Source organism: Beta vulgaris, chromosome 5 (assembly GCF_026745355.1).
Source record: "Beta vulgaris subsp. vulgaris cultivar EL10 chromosome 5, EL10.2, whole genome shotgun sequence".
NCBI lineage: Eukaryota > Viridiplantae > Streptophyta > Magnoliopsida > Caryophyllales > Amaranthaceae > Beta > Beta vulgaris.
Window position 1 is genome coordinate 27929659 of NC_079206.1, and position 20978 is coordinate 27950636.

General features: G+C 31.3%; 2 protein-coding genes and 1 long non-coding RNA gene across 3 annotated transcripts; all 3 read left to right on the plus strand.

Annotated features, from left to right (window-relative positions):
• Positions 1-5234: 5234 nt before the first annotated feature.
• LOC130591492 (uncharacterized) lies at positions 5235-7378 on the plus strand. Its single transcript, XR_008969239.1, has 2 exons — positions 5235-6379; positions 7038-7378. It is a non-coding gene; the product is annotated as an uncharacterized LOC130591492 (long non-coding RNA).
• A 6582-nt stretch (positions 7379-13960) lies between these two features.
• Positions 13961-14388, plus strand: LOC104885081 (uncharacterized). The gene is made up of 2 exons (XM_057394674.1): positions 13961-14077; positions 14128-14388. Exons 1-2 carry the CDS (start codon positions 13961-13963, stop codon positions 14386-14388), a joined length of 378 nt encoding a protein of 125 aa, XP_057250657.1.
• A 1370-nt stretch (positions 14389-15758) lies between these two features.
• On the plus strand, positions 15759-17786 carry LOC130591378 (replication protein A 70 kDa DNA-binding subunit B-like). The gene is made up of 8 exons (XM_057394675.1): positions 15759-15896; positions 15987-16152; positions 16363-16465; positions 16548-16672; positions 16987-17105; positions 17205-17371; positions 17449-17569; positions 17649-17786. The coding sequence occupies exons 1-8, from the start codon at positions 15759-15761 to the stop codon at positions 17784-17786; spliced, it is 1077 nt and encodes a 358-aa protein (XP_057250658.1).
• Positions 17787-20978: the final 3192 nt, after the last annotated feature.

Genomic DNA, 20978 nt, shown 5'->3' on the forward strand with positions numbered 1-20978 from the left:
ATCTAAGAAAGACTATTCTCTCTTTCATAGAGTTCAAGAAGGAAAATGGACCTTAGTGCTTGTCTATGTTGATGATCTCCTCATCACAGGAGATGATGGAGATTACATCCAATTCTTGAAGAATAGCTTAGACAAGCAGTTCACCATTAAAGATTTAGGCTTGATGAGGTTTTTCCTAAGAATTGAAATATCTAGGAATTCTGAAGGTACTTTTTTGAATCAAAGGAAGTACATACATGATCTAGTAACTGCCTATGCACCAGCTGCACATAAGGCAGCTAAATTTCCCATGCAAAAGGGCTTAAAACTCTCTACTCATGAAGGGGAGTTGCTTGAAGAACCAGAGGTCTACAGAAGCTTAATTGGTAAGTTGTTATATTTGAATCTTACAAGACCTGATATTTCCTATTCAGTACAGCAGCTCAGTCAATTTATGCAAGAACCTAGGGAACCACATATTCAAGCTGCTTATCATGTAATCAGCTATTTACAGGGTACTATTGATTGGGGTTTAGTTTACCCTGCTATGCTCACTACATCAGTCAGTGCATACTGTGATGCTGACTGGGGTACTTGTGCCTTCAGTGGCAGGTCCCTAACTGGCTACTGCATTTTCATCGGAAGCAGCCTGGTCTCTTGGAAGACAAAAAAGCAACAGATCGTCTCCAAATCTTCAGCTGAAGCTGAGCTAAGGAGCATGTCACAAACTAGCAGTGAAATAGCTTGGATCAATGGTCTCCATGAAGACATCTCTCTACCTCTGCCCAAGCCTATTATCTTATACTGTGACAACAAAGCTGCAGACTATATAGCTCACAACCCTGTGTATCATGAACGCACAAAGCATCTAAAATTAGATTGCTACTACATCAGGGATTCTATCCAGGAGGGTCTGATTATCACTAGCTACATCAGGTCTCATGACCAACTTGCAGACCTTCTCACCAAACCCCTTGGTGAAAGCCAACATCTTCTGTTATCCTTCAAGTTAGGACTTTATTCTCCCTCCCAAGTCCAACTTGCAGGGGGGGTGTAGAGAATACATATCTCCTAATAGTATTTTTATACATACATGTATCACAGTACTACATATCATAGTACTGTTTTGTTTCCTTCTGCTATTTCTTTATTTTTGTCCTGATTGACAACTTTCTTTTTTGGCTGTTTTTTTTGTCTTCTTGTAAATGCTTAGGTGTAGCTTCCTTAGAGGATGTTTGTTAGTATATATTTGTACAAAACCTAGGTTGTAAATGACAGAAAGGCAGAGCGCCGCAATACACATAAATCAAGAAAGATTTGTGGGAAGAAACTGAGCATTTATCTTTGAGAAATGCTGGAAATCACGATTGCTAAACTTTGATTTCCTTTCATATGGATAGGAGGTATGATAACATAAAAAAGAGTTGCACATAAGGATAAGACTAGTAAAAGAAAAACCTTTTATCTTCGAGTAATATGCCACAGGGAGTCATGCACCACAAAAAACATACATCTTGCCGTATCATTTGGAGGAAGGACCATATGCACTCCTTGGAAAAATGGAAACTAGCTTACATTCTAACTCCCTAAACTTTATGACAAGCAACAAGCATACTAACCTAAATATTCATGACTAGCTTTAGGGAGAAAACTATTTACAATAAGACAATCAGAAAGTAGCATGAAAAGCTGTAAACCTGAATCCAAGAATCTTCATAAAATTAAACATTAGAAGTCTAGGACTATAACCTTTCCAAAAAGTAAGAAACAACTTAACAAACTGACCCCACAACAACAAGGATCGACATAAATGAGTAAGAAATGAGGAAGCCAAACTGAAAATCATAACTCGAAGTGCCGAATTTGAAAGTTAATTATGTAGACCAAAAAATTAGAGTTAAGGAAAGTGCATTACAAGCGATACCAACAAAGTTATCAAAAGAAAACAACTAGTTATTAAGAGAAAATCGATCTCTCTCACTAATTATTTTGTACCCTACAAGATGACATTTTCATGAAATTGCCCAGAATTTCAATGTGAAAACTGTAAAAACAAAATATAAAAGATCCACATGTTGGAACAATCAAGAACAAACATAGCGATTCAGCAACCATAAACCAAGTTTATTAAGAGAGACAAATATATGATTAGCAGAACAAAAACGTAATCAAAGTATGAAACAAAAACCCAATTTTCAATTTTACCCATAAAAGATTAACAAAATTACAAATTAGAGCAAGAAATTGCACAAGATAGTAGCATAATTAGTTACCCTTCATTAATTAAAAGGCGAATTATTAGTTAATTTGGTTCTCTTGATCGCCAAGTATTTGAGTGTCACGGATGATGAGAGGAAGAAGACGAAGAATTCAATAGAAAATCGGAAGAATTGATGTCCATGAGATTAAAGAAAAAGAAGCCGAACAACCATTAGAATTGATTATATAAGAAACCTAATTACCTGAAAAGTCTGGCGATAATGACGAATTGCAGTGTGAAGAAATTAATAGATGATTTTTTGTAAAAATCATGAACTGGTGAGTACGGAGGAGTGATGAATTTTCAAATGAATTGATTGAATAGGGTTTAGCCATGGGCGTGGAGTATGTATGCGGTTTTTTCCAAAATTCAAGTTTTTGCTTTCTCCCTCTATTCTCTTCTTTTTTTTTTTTTTAATTAAAACACGTGCAAAGCACATGTATTCTCAACTCTTAATGGTCACTGCATTATTCTTGACGCCAAAACGCGACTACATAACAAGGAAAAAAGTTTCCCACCCAGCGCTTATTACTAGGTGTCGAGCAATCAACGTCCACAAACCTCAGTTTTTGTAGTAGTATGCTTATAATATTTTTCTTTATTATATTATCATTTTTCAGCTAATTATATACTTTTATCATTATTAATCAAATCATTTTTTTAGTAAACTTATATCTTTCTTATCTCTTTCTCTCTCCTCCACATAAAAACCTAATCTCCATGAATCCACCGCTCCATCTCCTCCCACACTTCTCGACACACTAGCACCAACACCACCATGCGTCACCACCACACCATACCATAGCTCACGACGCACCAACGAGCACTGCCAGCAACGCGATGTCTTCGACACTGCCAGACGTCGTTGGCTCAATTCTGAAGAGGTAGAAGGTGCCTCAAATCGAGTAAGAAGAAGAATTAAGAAGATGATGAAACTGGAGACGAAAATGAAGGATTTGTGTTATGTTTCCCCATAGTGTTGTCACTCATGAACTCAAAAAGCTTGTCATCCCCCTCTCTCTACAACTTCCTCTCTTATCCTCAACAAATTAATCATGTATTATGACAAATTTCACTAAGTGCATCCACTCATTATAAAAATAAAGTTCATCATCCCTCATCTCTCTTCAATTATGGAAATTTATACGAAAAATGAATATTTGAAAAAGTGAATAAAAGCATAGCAATATGGGTGTATATTAAAGCTCAATAAGTCACAATCATCGATATTTTTCATTTATTTTTTTAGATGTTGCAATATGTAATTTTGGATTGTAAAGGAAAAAAAAATCTAAAAAGTACATGTACACATGTCACCATTCTACTAGCCCACAAATCTCATACATATTTTCCAAATAGGTCATAAAATGACCTATCTTAAAATTGGTCATAGTTTATGACTTAAATAAATCATGACAGTAGTACAAATATTTTTTATCATGATTTATGACTAAATTTGATGACAAATAAATTCATGAGTGATAGTGTTGTCATAGGAGATCTAAGTTTGTCGATATCAGTAGAAGAAGGATTCCAAGACAATCATATTTGTATAATTTTACCGTTTTTTTAGCGAAAATCCCGACGAAGGAGAGCCGTCAACGGCGATGTGGACTTATTCTGACGAAGAAAATCTACCTGGACTCAAACTCGTTGGAAAAAGAGGTTGTGAAGCAACTCAATTGACAAACAATGATGAGAAAGTGATAGAGTGAAGATCGAATAACGAACAAAAATGTGCGATAAATGACAGTGGAATATATATAAATATAATAAGTTTGCTTCTTCAATCAATTGAATGAGAAAATTGAGAAAATGAAGAACACAACACAACGGATGACGTGAAGTGGAACATGAGATTTGGGAAATGGAGGAGAGAGATTAGGTTTTGAATTAGAAAAGTGGAAATTGAGGAAAGAGAAAGTGATATTGATCATGAGTGATTTGGGTTAAAAAAAAAGACAAAAGTAGGATGGATAGCAAAGAGAGATGCGAAGAAGGTGTGGTTTATGGGTTGTTACATCATAAATTATTGTGCCAGTTATACCCAAGAATTTCTTTATATTTTTGGAATAATCTCGTTTGATTATATGAGTAATCCTATTTAATCATAAAAGAAAGCTCATTTTTCATCCAAGTAACCTCAAATTTAACACGATGGCCCCATCCAATTACATGAGTAACTACAATTATTTACAGAATTAAATGCATTTATTCATACGAGTAACCTCATAAAATAAACTATAAATGAAACTGCTCCTTTTTTCGTATGATTTGTGATCATAACCCAACGGGAGATACTAAACGCATCCCCACTAGCTTCATTAAACGGAACCGTCCAAAACCTTATTTTCATATTCTCTCAAAAAAGTCTACTATGAAAGATCTTCTATTTTCTTCTCTGCCTTCCACACTTGGAGAAACACAAATTACAAGAAATCAGTTGACTACAATTAAATCTGATCTTCAATGGACGATGATTTTGACTCTGATTAGCTCGAATCCGATATAAAGAGCTCGATTTTTTACGAAAATATTACCAAATCGTGCAATATTTAAAAATTTTAAGCACTATTACGTGCAATATACACAAAGAAATATATAGTATTTTCATGCAGCTTGAACGAAATAAGATAGCTAATTTGAGCATTACTTTAGGTATTTAGGGGGCGTTTGGTTCATATAATGGTATGGGTTTGGAATCAGGAATGAAATTAAGGTGGTATGGGTTTGGAACTTGATACTTAATACCTTGTGTTTGGTTTCATTTAGGAATGAAAATCTTCTTTTATTTGATACCTAGAGGTAAGGTATGAGCCATACCCACCTCCTCCCATGAGTTTCTAAACCCCATACCTTATGGGTTTGAGGCATGGGTTTAAAATTTAGAAATAAGTTAAACAAACATTAGGTATGAGTTTTGTTCATTCCAAACCCATACCTCATACCTAAATCTAGTGAATCAAACACCCCCTTAAGGGGTTGCATCTTATCTTATATAAAAAGGGAACTTGGGTTTCGGCTGTCCAGGGGTAGGGGCACCGACCAGATTCTTCACATAACTACCAGACTGCCATCTAATATCTCATTAACCTTTTTTTTTAATGGTAAAATACAAAAGAATGGGAACAGTGATTCAACCCGTGAACTTCTCTCCTCAAATTTTTGCTTCTTCTTCCTTCATCATTTTTTCTTATTAACTTTTTTTTCCATGTTTTTTTTAATGGCAAAATACAAAAGAATGGTACTATTCAATCCGTGAATCTCTGTCCTCAATTTTTTGCTTCTTCTCCCTTCATCATTTTTACCAAATTACCAAACTAAACTTTCAGATTTTTCTCTCTCCTTATCGTCATCGTAATTATCACCATTATTATTTTGGAGAGCGGATCTTTAGGAGAGGTCGAGTATCACGTTGACTTGCCTCATATTGCTAGGGGTGAGTACTGGGAACGAGGTGTTCAATTGTGTGTGTATATTGAAAGATTCAGATATTTCGTCATCGTAATTCGTTGAATAACAGTCAATTTTTATTTCATTTTATGTGTTTGAAAGATTTTATATTAGTACTTGTAAACTATATAGAATATGCCACTGAGGATGGACCTCATGAGGATATTGTCAATTATGGCAAATTCGACGCGAGTTTGAGGCACATATCTAGAAGGCTGCTTCAAAAGGATAGTAAAATATGTTGTACTTAGTGCTTATCTATTGAACAGTGGTATGATGCTCTCAATGAAAAGGATGCCTAATCTTATTTGACAAAGTTTACTAATGCATGGCAACTAAGTGGTTGACAAATCACAGCTTCATGTTGATATATGTTTTAAATTGCTAGGATATAGTCATTGTTTTACAACACATCTTGTGTTTGTTTATTGAGGTGTAGAGTTTTCTTGGGTCGATTAGGCGCTGCTGAAGGAAGCAAGGTGTATGCTTTGTTTATTTGATTAGTAGTTATATAGCTTCTTAAAGTTGGTTGATTTGTTGTGCTTTGTTACTAGATTTATTAGAGATGTGTCAATTTTTTTGGTTTTAAAAAAAGCTTCTCATTTATGTTTCATTGTTCACCAGATCAATCACGATGGTTGCTTTTGGGAAAAAGTTGAAAGAGAGGCAGCTTCAAGAATGGCAAGGGTATGTTACTTTCCGCAGTATATTCTTTTTTTTTTTTTGTGTTGTAGGGAGGAAAACATTGTTGTAGTCTGTGGTCGTTTACTTGGATGTAGATAGTTGCATCTCTCAAGACAATGCAATTCCTATGTACTTTTGGTTTTTTCATTAGCCACTTCTTATTAGTACTATTCCTTTTTTTGTCTTTTTCAGAATTTCACAAGTGTGATAGATCTATATCTTTGTTTTTTTTCCCCCAAGTTTTGAAAATATAATCCAACGTAACATACATCTACTATGAGGTTTTCTTCCCTTCTATCAATTAAATTTTGTTCCCAAAATTCACCGTAAGATATGATTTTTGTCTTCTTGCGTTATTTTATAATACATCAGATTTTGTTTTTACTCAAAGTTTTGTTGTTTGAATAGTGTTTTCATTAGTCACTTCTTAGTGTTATTCCTTTTTTTGTCTTCCTCAAAATTCACAAACACAATATATTTATATCTTTGTTTTTTTCCTTAGTTTTGAGAATATAACCCACCATAACATACATCAACTATGAGGTTTTCTTTCTATTTCTTCAACCTCATATTAGCAATATTACTTGTTATTATCCAAATCTAAAATACGAACTACATTTTTTAGCCATCTAGCATTCTGAGATCCATTTTCTCAATATAGGTCGGTTGTTTATTTGTATACACTGATACGTGTATGAAATATATGATTTCCAAATTATTCACAAAGCAACGTGTATAGTGGAGGACTTCAGTTCAGCTGAATGAGTATCTATATATTATATCCAAATCATTTTCTTACTCATTCAACCAAATCCTTGATAGATGTTATTATCTTCATATGGCTTGAAGTTATCGTTAACCGATATAGATGCAGCTGAAGATTCTTCTGGTTCAATAAAGTTATTAAAAATGTATGTGATTGTTTTTATACGGCCTACATTATCGTTATTTTCTTTTGTTTGTATTGAAATGTTGAACTCAAGATAATTTTATCTTACACTATGAGATAAGATTTAGCTACATTAATGCAATTATATTTATTTCAAAAAACTATTTCAACAAATATTATTGTCTATATCAATAAAATTGCATTTGTTTTTATTTCATATGGATGGAGATGAGGATTTCAATCCATAAAGAAAGTTTCTTAAAAGTCATATAGTTGTTTTATACGGCTAACAAATATCATAAATTTGTCACCATTGCATGAGAATGTTAAACTAAAAATTATCTTCTCTGATATTTTGAGATAAGTAGAAATTAATTTTATAAATTAATATTTTTAAAGTTCATTTAATTGTTCTCATTCTCTCCAACTCAAAATTACATTTGTTATCTATTTGAATTTTTTTTTACTTGCATGAGCTTGCTTAATTAGCAATAATTTTTTCTTTTATATAAAATACCTCTTAATTACATTAACATAATAATGTATACACCGATTCACTTATTATATTAAATAAGTGTAAACAAGAAATTATTATAATAACATTAAAAATAGTCAATATGATGAATTATTTTTCCATTTATATTATTATATTATATATGTAATGTAGGATAAGATTAATATTACGTTCTTTTCCTTCTTTTTTTCTACTCTCATATATTTATTAAACTTTTTTGTATTTTTCTGGTTGTAAGTTACAAAGCGGTGCTGAAATAAATTTCCATAGAATTTATCTATTAGATAAAAAAAAGTATATCATATGCAAATTTTGGCCCCATGTATATAGTTTGTCTATAAATGTAAATGTACGACTCAACCTAGATGGTATGCAACCTTTCAAACACTGAAAAAAAAAATATCCAACAAAAAAAATACGGATGATCATCCATACTTAAACCACTTTAGTGTAAACATATAAAAAGAAGAAAGAAGCACATAAGGTATAATTTTCATGCTATGTAAATTTTTTTATGCTTATGCAATCTTTTTAATATGTATCTATATTTTTTGTTCATTTGTATAATATTATGTGTCTATATATTTCATTTTGTAAATATCTCCGTTCATATCTTCAAATATGAATTAGAAATAAAGAAGAAACATTATATGTTGAAGTGATACAATGTTATTTTTAAATATTTGTAAATATTTTCAAATAAAAATATGTCTTGCCGCTGGAGATATATCTGAAATGTCACTAAAAAAATTAAGTCTTGTCATGGTGAACAACGTCAAAAGTAGCTATGATTGTTAAACAAGCCTCAAACAGCCAAAGTGATCACATAATCACTTAAAGTATTTGATTTTGAATGGCTTTTCTTCTTCTTGTAATTAGTTATAGGCTTATTGATTTTCAAATAACATATTGTAAGAAAGATGGCTGCTATAGAATGTTACTGTCTTAATAATTATCATAGCTGTGCCTTGTCAGCATTAACTTTAGGCACTACGAGATTTGTTTAGCTTTCATTATATATCTTGGTTGTTTTTCAGATATTAGTTATTATATACACACCTAAATTAATCTTGAAATAGGTCTTTACAATTTTTAAAAACTTTCATATTCAAGTTCTTATATACTAATACAAAAAAAAAAGAATATATTAACTTCACATAAAATAACAACTATTAGAAATTTTACATATAAAACAGTTAAAAGATATTCTAGAGGCAAAGAAAACTATTACAAATAAAATTATATATAATCAATAGTAATATTTTATGTCACGCATAGTAAATGAGGCAATTTGTTCTTTTTCTAATAGACGGTGGTTAGAATAATGACACATTTTTAATCTGTCCTAAAAGAAAAACATGTAAGTTGCTAAAATAAATGCTACTATGGAATAAAAATAACATTAAATAATGGATTACCTCTATCTAATAATCTTTCTTCTTTTATTTTATTAAAATTCATTCTAAAACGTATAGAACACGAAAAAGGAGATAACCCACTCATCACGGATGCAAAAATTCACGGAAAAAGGAAGAATTATTATTGAAAATTCAAATAAATTGTAGTGATATTCACCGAAATGTATTGTGCAATAGAAAATTTCATTACAAAATGTAAATCTAACTTCTAATTTAGAAATTGACATATTATTCTTTAAATAAGTTAATTTCAATAAAAAAAAATGATATACATTTTTGTCACACGGATACAAAAATTACGAAAAAAACGAAGAATTACTATTTTAAATTTAAATAAATTGTAGTTATAGTTACCAAAATTTATTATGCAAAAGCGAAATTCATTTTTACAATGTAAATTTAATTTGTAATTTTGCAATTGAATTATTAGTCTTTAAATATGTTAATTTCAATGTAAAAGTAATATAAATTTTTATCATATTGTATTATAGCATCCTATATTATATAACAAAAAATTAAATATTGTAAGTATTCTAAATACATGGTTACCACTTAACGTACTAATTACTTAAATACATAATGAAAGGAAAAAAAAATATTAAAAAGAATTTCTCAATTTAAATTATTAAATACATATTATCATAAATTTTAGTTATAGAACATATATTAAATTCTTAGTTTTGTATTTTACATGTTAATTTATAAAAATGTTAATTTAAACATGCAAAAAAATAAAATAGATTTTCATCGTAATATACTATAACTCCCTATATTATACCAAAATTTTAAAAAATATATATATGGTGAATATTAAATGCACCAATTACTTACAGACTGTTTAAAAAAAGTTATTTTATTTTTACTTTTGAGGACATAATTAACAAACTATGAGTTTTTGATGTATTAACTTGTTCAAAAATATGCAAACGAACAATACGAATATGATTGTAATGTTTGCTAGATTCATTTTCTAAATTATTTATGTTTGGCCAAAAAGCTCATCTACAATGACTTCTTCCATTCATTAGCATCTATAATCCACAAAGAACATTCTGGTGCCATCTATTTCTCACGCATAATTCCAATAATTATTACTTGTCAAACTAAAATACCAGTAAAAGATTTGCTACACCTCCATCTGCATTTATAACTATAACAATCTATATGGTAGGCGATAATAAATTGTGATAATAATGAACTTATAAATAATTATGTAAATAAAGTCTCGTAGTAAAATATCTATAATAATGCTTCTCCATCCACAGCTTAAGTACCTCTTTGTCTTCACCAAAATCCATAGCATCTTTGAGCATTTTAGAAATAGTAATGTAGCTTTAGGAAGAAAAAGACATGTTGAGGATCATCTTCCATTTCTTTATTAAATTACATTAGTTGCAATTACATAGCTAACAAACTCAATTTGATTTGTAATTTATATATAGTTATTGCAATTTTGTGGTCAATATTGTAACGTTATTACTTTCATACTATATAATTACGTATCACATCAATATTCAGAATTCCAAAGTGAACAAACTTCCATTGTACATACATCTGCCAATCTAGATACCTCTAAATCAATAAGAATATACTATGTTTTTAGACTTAACTTATGGTTCAAAATATACAATACAAAAAAAATTATCTAATTGACAAAATATATGAAATTGCAGATATTGAATACAAATCTACCAGCAATGAAAGATAATCCATTCGGTGATTCTGTAGGTATGTTATCTGCATAGAATAGTTTTTATGCATATACTCTATTATATATTTATTTTCTTTTCAACTTTGATAATTTGATAGGGACTTTCTAAATATTATATGTGATTTTATTTTGTATCGTGTACTACGATTAGATTTTCAAAAGCACTAGGTATGAGCTATAAAGAAAACGAAGCATCAACTTTGCGTGGCAAAAAAACTTCATCTAAAGTTCGTCCTAATACTTCAGGTTGTGATTTTTTTTAACCAAACATATGTTCAAAATACATACTATATCATATTGTGTTAAATATTTTCATATTAAATGGTTTTCATCTTATACAAGGTACTAAAAAAACACCACATGAACCTTATATTCTTCCAATTTCGTCCACATGTCAACATTGTGGTGCTAAGCTTCTGGAAGGCGAATCTACGAAATTCTGTTGCAACGAGGGAGATATTCGTCTAGCAAGTAATTTAATACAACCGGATCTTTATAGATTATTTTTATCAACAGATGATGATTCAAAAAACTTCAGGCAATATATAATGCTATATAGCAGTCTATTTTCATTTACATCTTTTTGGAGTAAAAAAAGACAAAGAACTTGCCCGAAGAGATCATGGAATATACACTTTTAAAGTTTAAGGGCAAGTGTACCATTATATTAACGACCTACTTCCGAATGAACAAGCTCCACGATATCTACAATTATATTTTTTCGACACCGAGATGGAAATGGAGTATCGGGTCCAAAGTTCTTCTAAATTGCTGCCGAGTGTTATTTCCACTTTGATGCGAGTAATGGAATCAAATCCGTATGCAAAGTTTTTCCGATCATTAAAAGACCAACATATTAATGACACCAGTCGGATAGTGATTCGTTCAGACCCTAACCACGATCAACGTACTCATAACGCCCCAGTTGCATCTCAAGTAGCCGCTATTTGGGTTGAAGATGGTGGTTCGTCACAACCACTGACTCATGATATTATCGTACGACCACATTCAGGTTCAAGTCAGCGTGTATGTCACTATTATGGATGTTACGATCCTTTACAATACCCTGTTATATTCCCTTACGGCAAAACTGGATGACATCGAGTGGTCGTCAACATCGACAGAGATGTTCAACATTTCCTATCAATGAAGTCTTAGTCCAAACCATTGATGATTTAGTTGAAGCTGAAGAACAAGGTTTGTCCGCTAAAAATTATTCTAATTACTTTCTTATTATCAAAAAAATTGTTATCATTCGATTGATAAAACATTCTTTAAATCAATACAGTTACTCAATCTTCTTCATCGAATAGAAAGGTTTCTTGTAGAGAATATTATTGCTATCAATTCCAAATCCGAATTGGACAAACGTCACTTTTGCTTCGTTGTGGACGACTACTTCAACAATTTATTGTTGACATGTACATCAAAATTGAGATGACCCGTCTTGATTTTATAAGGTGCAATCAAGATACTATTCGTGCTGAACTCTATCAAGGAATAATTGATAGTTTACATCTTGGAGAAACCGAAGGGTCCAATATTGGACGCCCTTTTATTCTCCCTCCATCTTTCATAGGTGGTCCACGAGACATGCGTCGTAGATATGTTGATGCAATGGCTTTAGTGAGACATTATGGAAAACCAGATTTCTTTATTACGATGACGTGCAATCCTCAGTGGCCAGAAATTAAAAGAGAATTGCTCCCCCATGAAGAAGTACAAAATAGACCAGATCTTATATCCCGGGTCTTCAGAGCGAAATTGACGAAGTTGAAAAAAGATATTGTTGAGGGAAAATTGTTTGGTAACGTTGCAGCATTCGTATATGTAGTTGAATTTCAAAAACGAGGATTACCACATGCTCATTTTCTTATCATATTGGATTCGAAAAGTAAAATTCGAAGTCCGGATCAATATGATGCTTATGTATGCGCTGAAATTCCTGATAGATCATTGAATCCTCATATTTATGAAGCTGTTTTGAAACATATATGCACGGTCCTTGTGGCAGAGATAATCCGAAAAATGTTTGTATGAGATGAAATTGCAAGAATAAGTATCCTCGTAACTTTGCGGAGATCACAACTAATGGTCGCAATTCCTTTCCCATTTATCAGCGTCGTGATGATGGCAGACAAGCTCGGATACGTGGAGTACTATTGGATAATCGATGGGTGATCCCTTATAATCCCTTTTTGTTAGCCAAATATGATTGCCATATAAATGTGGAAATTTGTTCGACAATAAAGGCTGTCAAGTATTTATATAAATATATTTATAAAGGACATGATCGTGTATTGGCGTTACCAACACAACAAATAAATCTGCTGATGAGATTAGTGCATATCAATCTGCAAGATGGATATCACCTCCGGAAGCTGCTTGGCGGATTTTCAGATTTCTTCTAATGATATATATCCAAACATCTTGCACTACAAGTACATCTTCCAAATATGCAAACCTGACATACAGATCAGAAGAACGTCTGGAAGATATAGCTGAGAATAACAGTAGAAGACGAACCATGTTGACTGCTTTCTTTGAAAGAAATCGAACGGATCGAAATTCTCGACTTCTACTATATGAACATTTCCGGAGCATTATGTTTGGAATCCGAAGAAAAATGAGCGATTTTGGAGTCCTCGTCAAAGAGGGTTTGCCGTAGGACGACTAATCAATGCGAGTCCTGTCGAAGAAGAACGATACTATTTGCGCCTGACTCACTCACATCAGGGGCCTCAATCATTTGAAGATTTGCTTACTGTTAATACAACCAAATGTTCAACATTTCGTGAAGCAGCATATCGACACGGACTTCTTGAAGCTGATGATTCCATAGAAAAATGTATGGAAGAAGCTACACATTTTCAAACACCATTTGTTCTACGCAGATTATTTGCCACTTTACTTATATATTGTCAACCGAGAAGTCCGAGATCATTTTGGATAAATTCTTTTCCGCATTATCAGAAGACTACAATTACTCTTTCCCGAAAAATGCACGAAAAGTACAACAAATGACACTTAAATTTCTTACCTCATTGAATCAATGGGAAAAAGCTTTGATAGTTTTGACTTCGGAGGACTGAAAGTTGAAGAAAGCTATGAAGAAAAAAAGATGAAAGAAATTGAAGAAGAGCTTCGAATCCCAATCTCTGCTGAAGAGGTAAGTGCCGTTGATTTGCTTAACTACGAGCAAAAAATTGCATATGCTAGAATATTGATAGAGTTATTCACAATAAACCCGGAGCTTTCTTTGTTGATGGTCCTGGTGGGACTGGAAAGACATTCTTATACTCTACATTGCTTGCAAATTTAAGAGCACAAGGAATAATTGCTTTAGCTGTTGCTACATCCGGAATAGCAGCATCAAATATTGCAGGTGGTAGAACAGCTAATTCTCGATTTAAAATTCCGTTAGATATTGATGAAAATCAGAACCCCAAATTTCAAAACAAAGTGCACTTGCAGAGTTAATTCGTATGTCAAGATTAATTATTTGGGATGAAGCATCTATGGCAAGACGACAAACTATAGAATACCTTGAAAGAACATTAAGAGATATATGTTCGAACGACTTGTTATTTGGTGGAAAGTTTGTGTTCGGAGGTGATTTCAGGCAAGTATTACCGGTCATACCTAAAGTACTTTACAAGAAGCCATAATGCAAGCTTTGTCATGTCTCCATTATGGACAATACTTGAGAAGATTCACCTAAAGCAAAATATGAGGGCAATTCATGATCCTACTTTCAGTGAATTCCTTTTACAATTGGGTGAAGGAGCTCCACCTTATGAAAACGGAAGATATATATCATTGCCGAAGTCACTTGTGATACCTTATCACAATGAAATTCTCTCTGTTGATCAACTAATTGATGCGATATATCCAGATATTGATACTATGAACACACGTACATTATCTACGGCAGAAAAGCTATTTTAACACCAACAAATGAAGACGCCGAAATTATTAATTCGAATTTAGTTCACAGGCAGCCAGGAGAAGCATACGAATACAGAAGTTTTGACGAAGCGATAGGCAATTCAGTAAATGATTATCCAATTGAATTTCTAAACAGTCTGCTACCAAATGGTTTTCCACCCACCATTTAGTTTTGAAAAAAAAAAACAGTCCTATCATACTTCTGCGTAATCTAGATCCAACATCGGACTTTGCAACGGCACCAGGCTGCTCTGTAAAGCTTTTTCACCTAATGTTATTGATGCCGAAATTATTGTAGGACATCATAAAGGCGAACGTGTTTTCATACCACGTATTCCATTACAACCATCTGCTATGGATAAATATCCATTTCATTTCAGGAGAAAACAATTTCCCATCCGACTGAGTTTTGATATGACAATAAATAAGGCTCAAGGTCAAACTCTTGACAAAGTTGGTATATATCTACTGCGGTCAGTTTTCTCCCATGGCCAACTTTATGTTGCTTTATCCCGTGCAAGAAAAAGCCATGACATTCGAGTTGTTATTAAACCCAATGAACGACATACAAGTTGCGACACAGAAACACATATATTGTATGCTACGAAGTTTTACAACAAGCTGGAATTATTTAAAGTGTTAGTGTCCTACTAAAGGTAAGTGTTTTTAACAATTAAATATAGTTTTATATTTATAAAGCTTTTTCACTTATTTAGCATATTAAATTTAAAAAATAGTCTCCTATACCTATAAATTAAAATTAGTTAAATTCAATAGTACTATAAATATTTTGTAACATTGAGTGTACTATAATTCACGTTTTTATATTTAAATTTTTGTGAATACTATGCTTGCACAATATAAATATATAATTTTGTTTTCATTGCAAGAACATCATGACTATGGAAAGAGTAGCACTTGCTGATCTATCCGACCAAAGTCGTAATTTTACGAATACAATTGTCGTCCTCCGAAAGCAACCTCCAAAGACTTCTCGTTCAGGAACTATGAAGATGCAAAATCTTATATTTGAATATGAGGTACATTTACATTATTTTATTTTGTGTGCAAATCATATTCATTACCGAAATTATTTTCCATAACATTGTAAATGTTAATTTTATATTTAGGGTGTACAAATGAGGGCAACAATATTTGAACAAGATATTGATCTCTTCAGAGACACACTTCATGAAGGAAAAGAATATGATATAACAAATCCACTAATCACTCGAATGCCTGACTATCTCATCAGAAATGAGCAACAATATCAGATGACCATCAAATCAACAAAAAGTAACCGAAACTCAATCATCCATACATAATCAAATAAGTGAAACGTCCTACTGGGTATCACTTGATGGCGGTAAATGATTATATTGGAAAAAGCGATAGAATTGGTTAGTCATTATTATATCTACTTAATTTTATTCAAACTAATATTCGTTACTTAAGCTTCAACAATTTTTATGGTATGTTGGCCAATCTTCTCAATTGTATCTGCAGATATTGTTGGTGTTGCTATCCATGTACATGAAATAAGAACAGTGACTTCTCAAACAACTGGAAGAACGTATGATATACGTGATATTCAGTTAACAGATACATCGTAAGTTTATAATTTCAACAATATCAATTATCTGAAATGATTCATTTACAATAACAATATATGTACATTTATATTATGACAGGTTAACACCAATAACATTGTCAGTATGGAGCACTCTTGCTACACATGAAGCTGAACAGATTGCTGAAATAATCGATTCGCTTCCTATTATTCAAGTTACACGTGTTGTAGCAAAAAATTTCGATGGTATCCAATTTAAATTATAATAAAATTTAAGTACCACATTTACTTTTTATTATAATAACATCAGTGTTACCATTATGTTATTATTATTTATTTTCAGCTATTTTTGTTAATATTTTTATTGTTGTTAAAACAACTATAAGTCTACTAATATGTTTTTATAGGAGCGAAATGGAACAGCTCACCTCTTTCGACTATCAAAATAAACACTGATTCACCAACAACATTTGCATTACATAACTGGTAAGTTAAATAAAAGAGTAGCCGTAAATAATTATTACCAAACGTTATCTAATTTACACATAATTTTGTTACAGGGTTGTCGAAAACACTGAAAATATACGAACTAAAAACATCGATTGCTAATCTGAGCAATGAAAACACAGAGCAAAATGGACACTCAGATGTTTTAATCAGTTTACTGCCAGAACAACAGGTTATATTGTAATTTAAATATAAATATATTTCTTATTCTTTTATTATAGTTATATTTTTCTTAGTAATTTTTTTATTTGATTTAATTTTATTATGTCAGGCTGGAAAGAATGTGCGTATCAAAGGAAAAATTACAGAAATATCTAATAAGCATAGTCTAATATATGATTCTTGCAACGTATGCAACAAAAAATGTAACGCTAACATTGGAGAGGAATTTACCTGTTCAATTTCATCCACTACACATGCTGCAACAGCTGAACCCAAGTAATTTTTCACACTGTTTTCCATTACTTTTCAAAATTATCTCCCATTACTTATCTGTTCTATTTTATTCACTGCAGATGTATCATACATGTGGATGTTGAAGACTCCAGCGGTAGGACACCTATGACACTATTTGGTCATCATGCAGAGTTTGTTTTAGACAAAAAAGCAATTGAGATATTATTACTGTCGATGCAGGTACCTTAATAATCATTTCATATTACATAATATATATAAATATACCAATAATCAATATTAATTACATTTATTCTTGTAGGTACGCCGAATATTTATTGAAGAAACTGTTGAGAAGTTAAAGGACAAATATTTCAATATAGAATTGACTACATGCATGCTTGGAGATAACAAACAACTACGTTGGAAAACCAAGGAAATTACATATGCTACCATTTGAATACTATGTCTATAGTGTAAATTACTTTTGAATATCCATTGTAAGATAAAATAATATAGACACTCTTGTACATATTATAAAATATAATGTAATGTATTTGTGTAATTGTATTTCAAATCATTTGGTGAACCCTTAAATATTTAAATACAATGCTTTCCAATTTTACTACATATTTTTTATCATATCAGCTATCATAAGTACATAGAGAAATCAAATATAAATCACAATCTATTGATATAAATATAATAAAAAATGTTTTCTAAAAAGTACAATATTATAATTGTTCTAAAACAAAATAAATTATTTAACAACACGTTATTTCTGCTTATTTTAGGACATAAATGTATTGACACGTAAATTTCAAATAAACAGTTCACGTAAACATTCATGACAAATCATATCAACATGAATATTTAAACAGCACTGTTATCGTACACACATGAATTTAAAGCAAAATTTATGACAAATGTCAACATGCATGCTACATTTATTATAAAACTGGTATTCAATATATACTTACACAACACACACACACAAACACATACACACTCAAACAAATACTACCACAACTTTGAAAATTATCGTTACTTGTAATGGATGAAACACACGAGTAATGGAAACAAGCATTAAGATAATTTTGCGTGACATGCTTATACAACTTAATCTACCAGTGCCATGTTATGGAATTCATTCTGCCACTGATGACAAATTGAAGGCATACGTTGAAATTCATGGAGTTCCAAACTTTCCACATACACTAAGATTCGTCGGAATGACTTCTACAGAGGTCAATCTTTCACAAGAAACTGCAGCTCGAAAAGCCATTAGCTTTCTTCGAAATACATACAATGTTGACATTGGAGATTACAATTATTATCAAATGAAATTACTGGAAGATAATTACTGACACTTACTTCTTCTATACAACAAAATGTTTTAGAACTATTTGTGTTATTACATAATGTATCGATCAAGATTAAAATCTATGTAACAATCTATGTAAGATATGGTAGAATATGTATTTACCTTTTTTTTACAAGTATTAATATATTTGTATTATGTTTTTTTTAAATCAGATTTTTTATTTACTACATCCATATTATGTCATAATTATTTATCTTAGGGTATAAATGTTCTGACGTAAATTTCAAATATACGGTCCACATAAACATTCATGCCAAATCATATCAACATAAATATTTAAACAACATGTGTTGTCGTACATATATGTATTTAGAGGAATCTTTGTGACACATGCAAACATGCATGTTACATATATTATCAAACTCATACTCAATATATATTCACAAACACACACAAACACACAGAGAGAGAGAGTGAAACACATACACACTTATTCAAATACTACGAGAACTTCGAAAATATTGTTACGTATAATGGGTGAAACACATCGAGTAATCGAAACGAACATCAAGATAATTTTGCATGACATGCTGACACAACTTAATTTACCAGCGGCACACTATGGAATTCATTCTATCACTGCTGACGAATTGAAAGCATAAGTTGAAATTCATGGAGTTCCAAATTTCCCAACACACTAAGATTCATCGGAATAACTTCAACAGAGGCGAATCTTTCACAGCAAACTGCAGCTCGACAAGCCATTAGCTTTTTCCAAGATACATATAATCTTGCATTGGAGACTACAATTATTATCAGATGAAATTGTTGGAAGACAGTCACCGACACTTACATCAGCTATACAAAAATATATTAGAACCTAATGTGTTGTTGCATAATGTATTGACATTCAAAATTAGATTCTATGTAATCAGCTATGTTTTATTAACTATGTAATATATGGTACAATATGTATTTGTCTTTTTTCACAAATCCTAATATATCTCCATTAAGTTTGTTTTTAATATCATATTGTTTTATTTACTACATCCATATTATTTCATAATTATAGTTGCTTTAACAAATATTATTATATAGAAATGACAACAACTCAATTTCTTCATCCATCTTAAATACAATATTATAACAAATTAAGAAAATTGTATATATATATCATATGCGGATAACTATCAACATTTTACTTAAATCAAAGTCATTCAATACTATGACACCTTTTTATAACTGAGTAACTGTTTGACACATATACAACAACTTTTTAGACACGTATAATAAAATTAAAGTTTACATTGAATTGACCACCTATCTTACACGTATTTTCTTAGACATCTACATCAACACACGTAGATGAAATTAAGTTTGTTCACAGTTTACCTTTCACAAATCTATCTATTTCAATTCCTTTTTTAGGATAACTATCAACATTTTACTTAAATCAAAGTCATTCAATACTATAACACCTTTTTATAACTGAGTAAAATGGTTGACAGATATACAACAGCTTTTTAGACACGTATAATAAAAGTTTACATTGAATTGACCACCTGTCTTACACGTATTTTCGTAGACACCTACATCAAGACACGTAGATGAAATTAAGTTTGTTCATAGTTTACCTTTAACAAATCTATCTATTTCAATTCCTTTTGTAATCTATATAAATACAAAAAAAAAACATCATCAATAAGTACAATATTTCATCCCTTACATAGTAATGAAGAATGTACTCATATAGCGTACATATCTTAAATATCAAATACTACTTGCTTATAATTGATTAACACCCTCTTTTTTTATTTCAGTCTCAATGGAAGAACCACGTTGAGTAATTGAGGTAAATATCAAAATCATATTAAATGATATATTAATGTAGTTAAGTCTACCACATGCAGATTTTGGAATTCATTTGGCCATTCATGACAAAATAGAAGCATATGTTGATCTTCATGGAATTCCAAACGTTCGTGGACCTCTACGATTTATTGGATCATCATCTACGCAACTAAGCCATTCACAACAAAATGCAGCAAGAAAAGCAATTAAATTTCTAGAAGAAACATATAATATTGAAGTTGCAGATTTCAACTACTATGGGTTCCAAACATTGCAACATACAAATAGCCATCTACTTCAAGAATACAATGACTCCATCCAAGATCAAAGAAAAAAAAAAGTTGATGTTGCTACCTCTTAGAAAAGTATATTTTATATGTAAAATAATATATCATAGGAATGTAATATTTGTTTTTTCCTTCAATGTTTATATCTTGGTCTACATGTAATAATGTCCAAAATTAAGCTCTTACATAT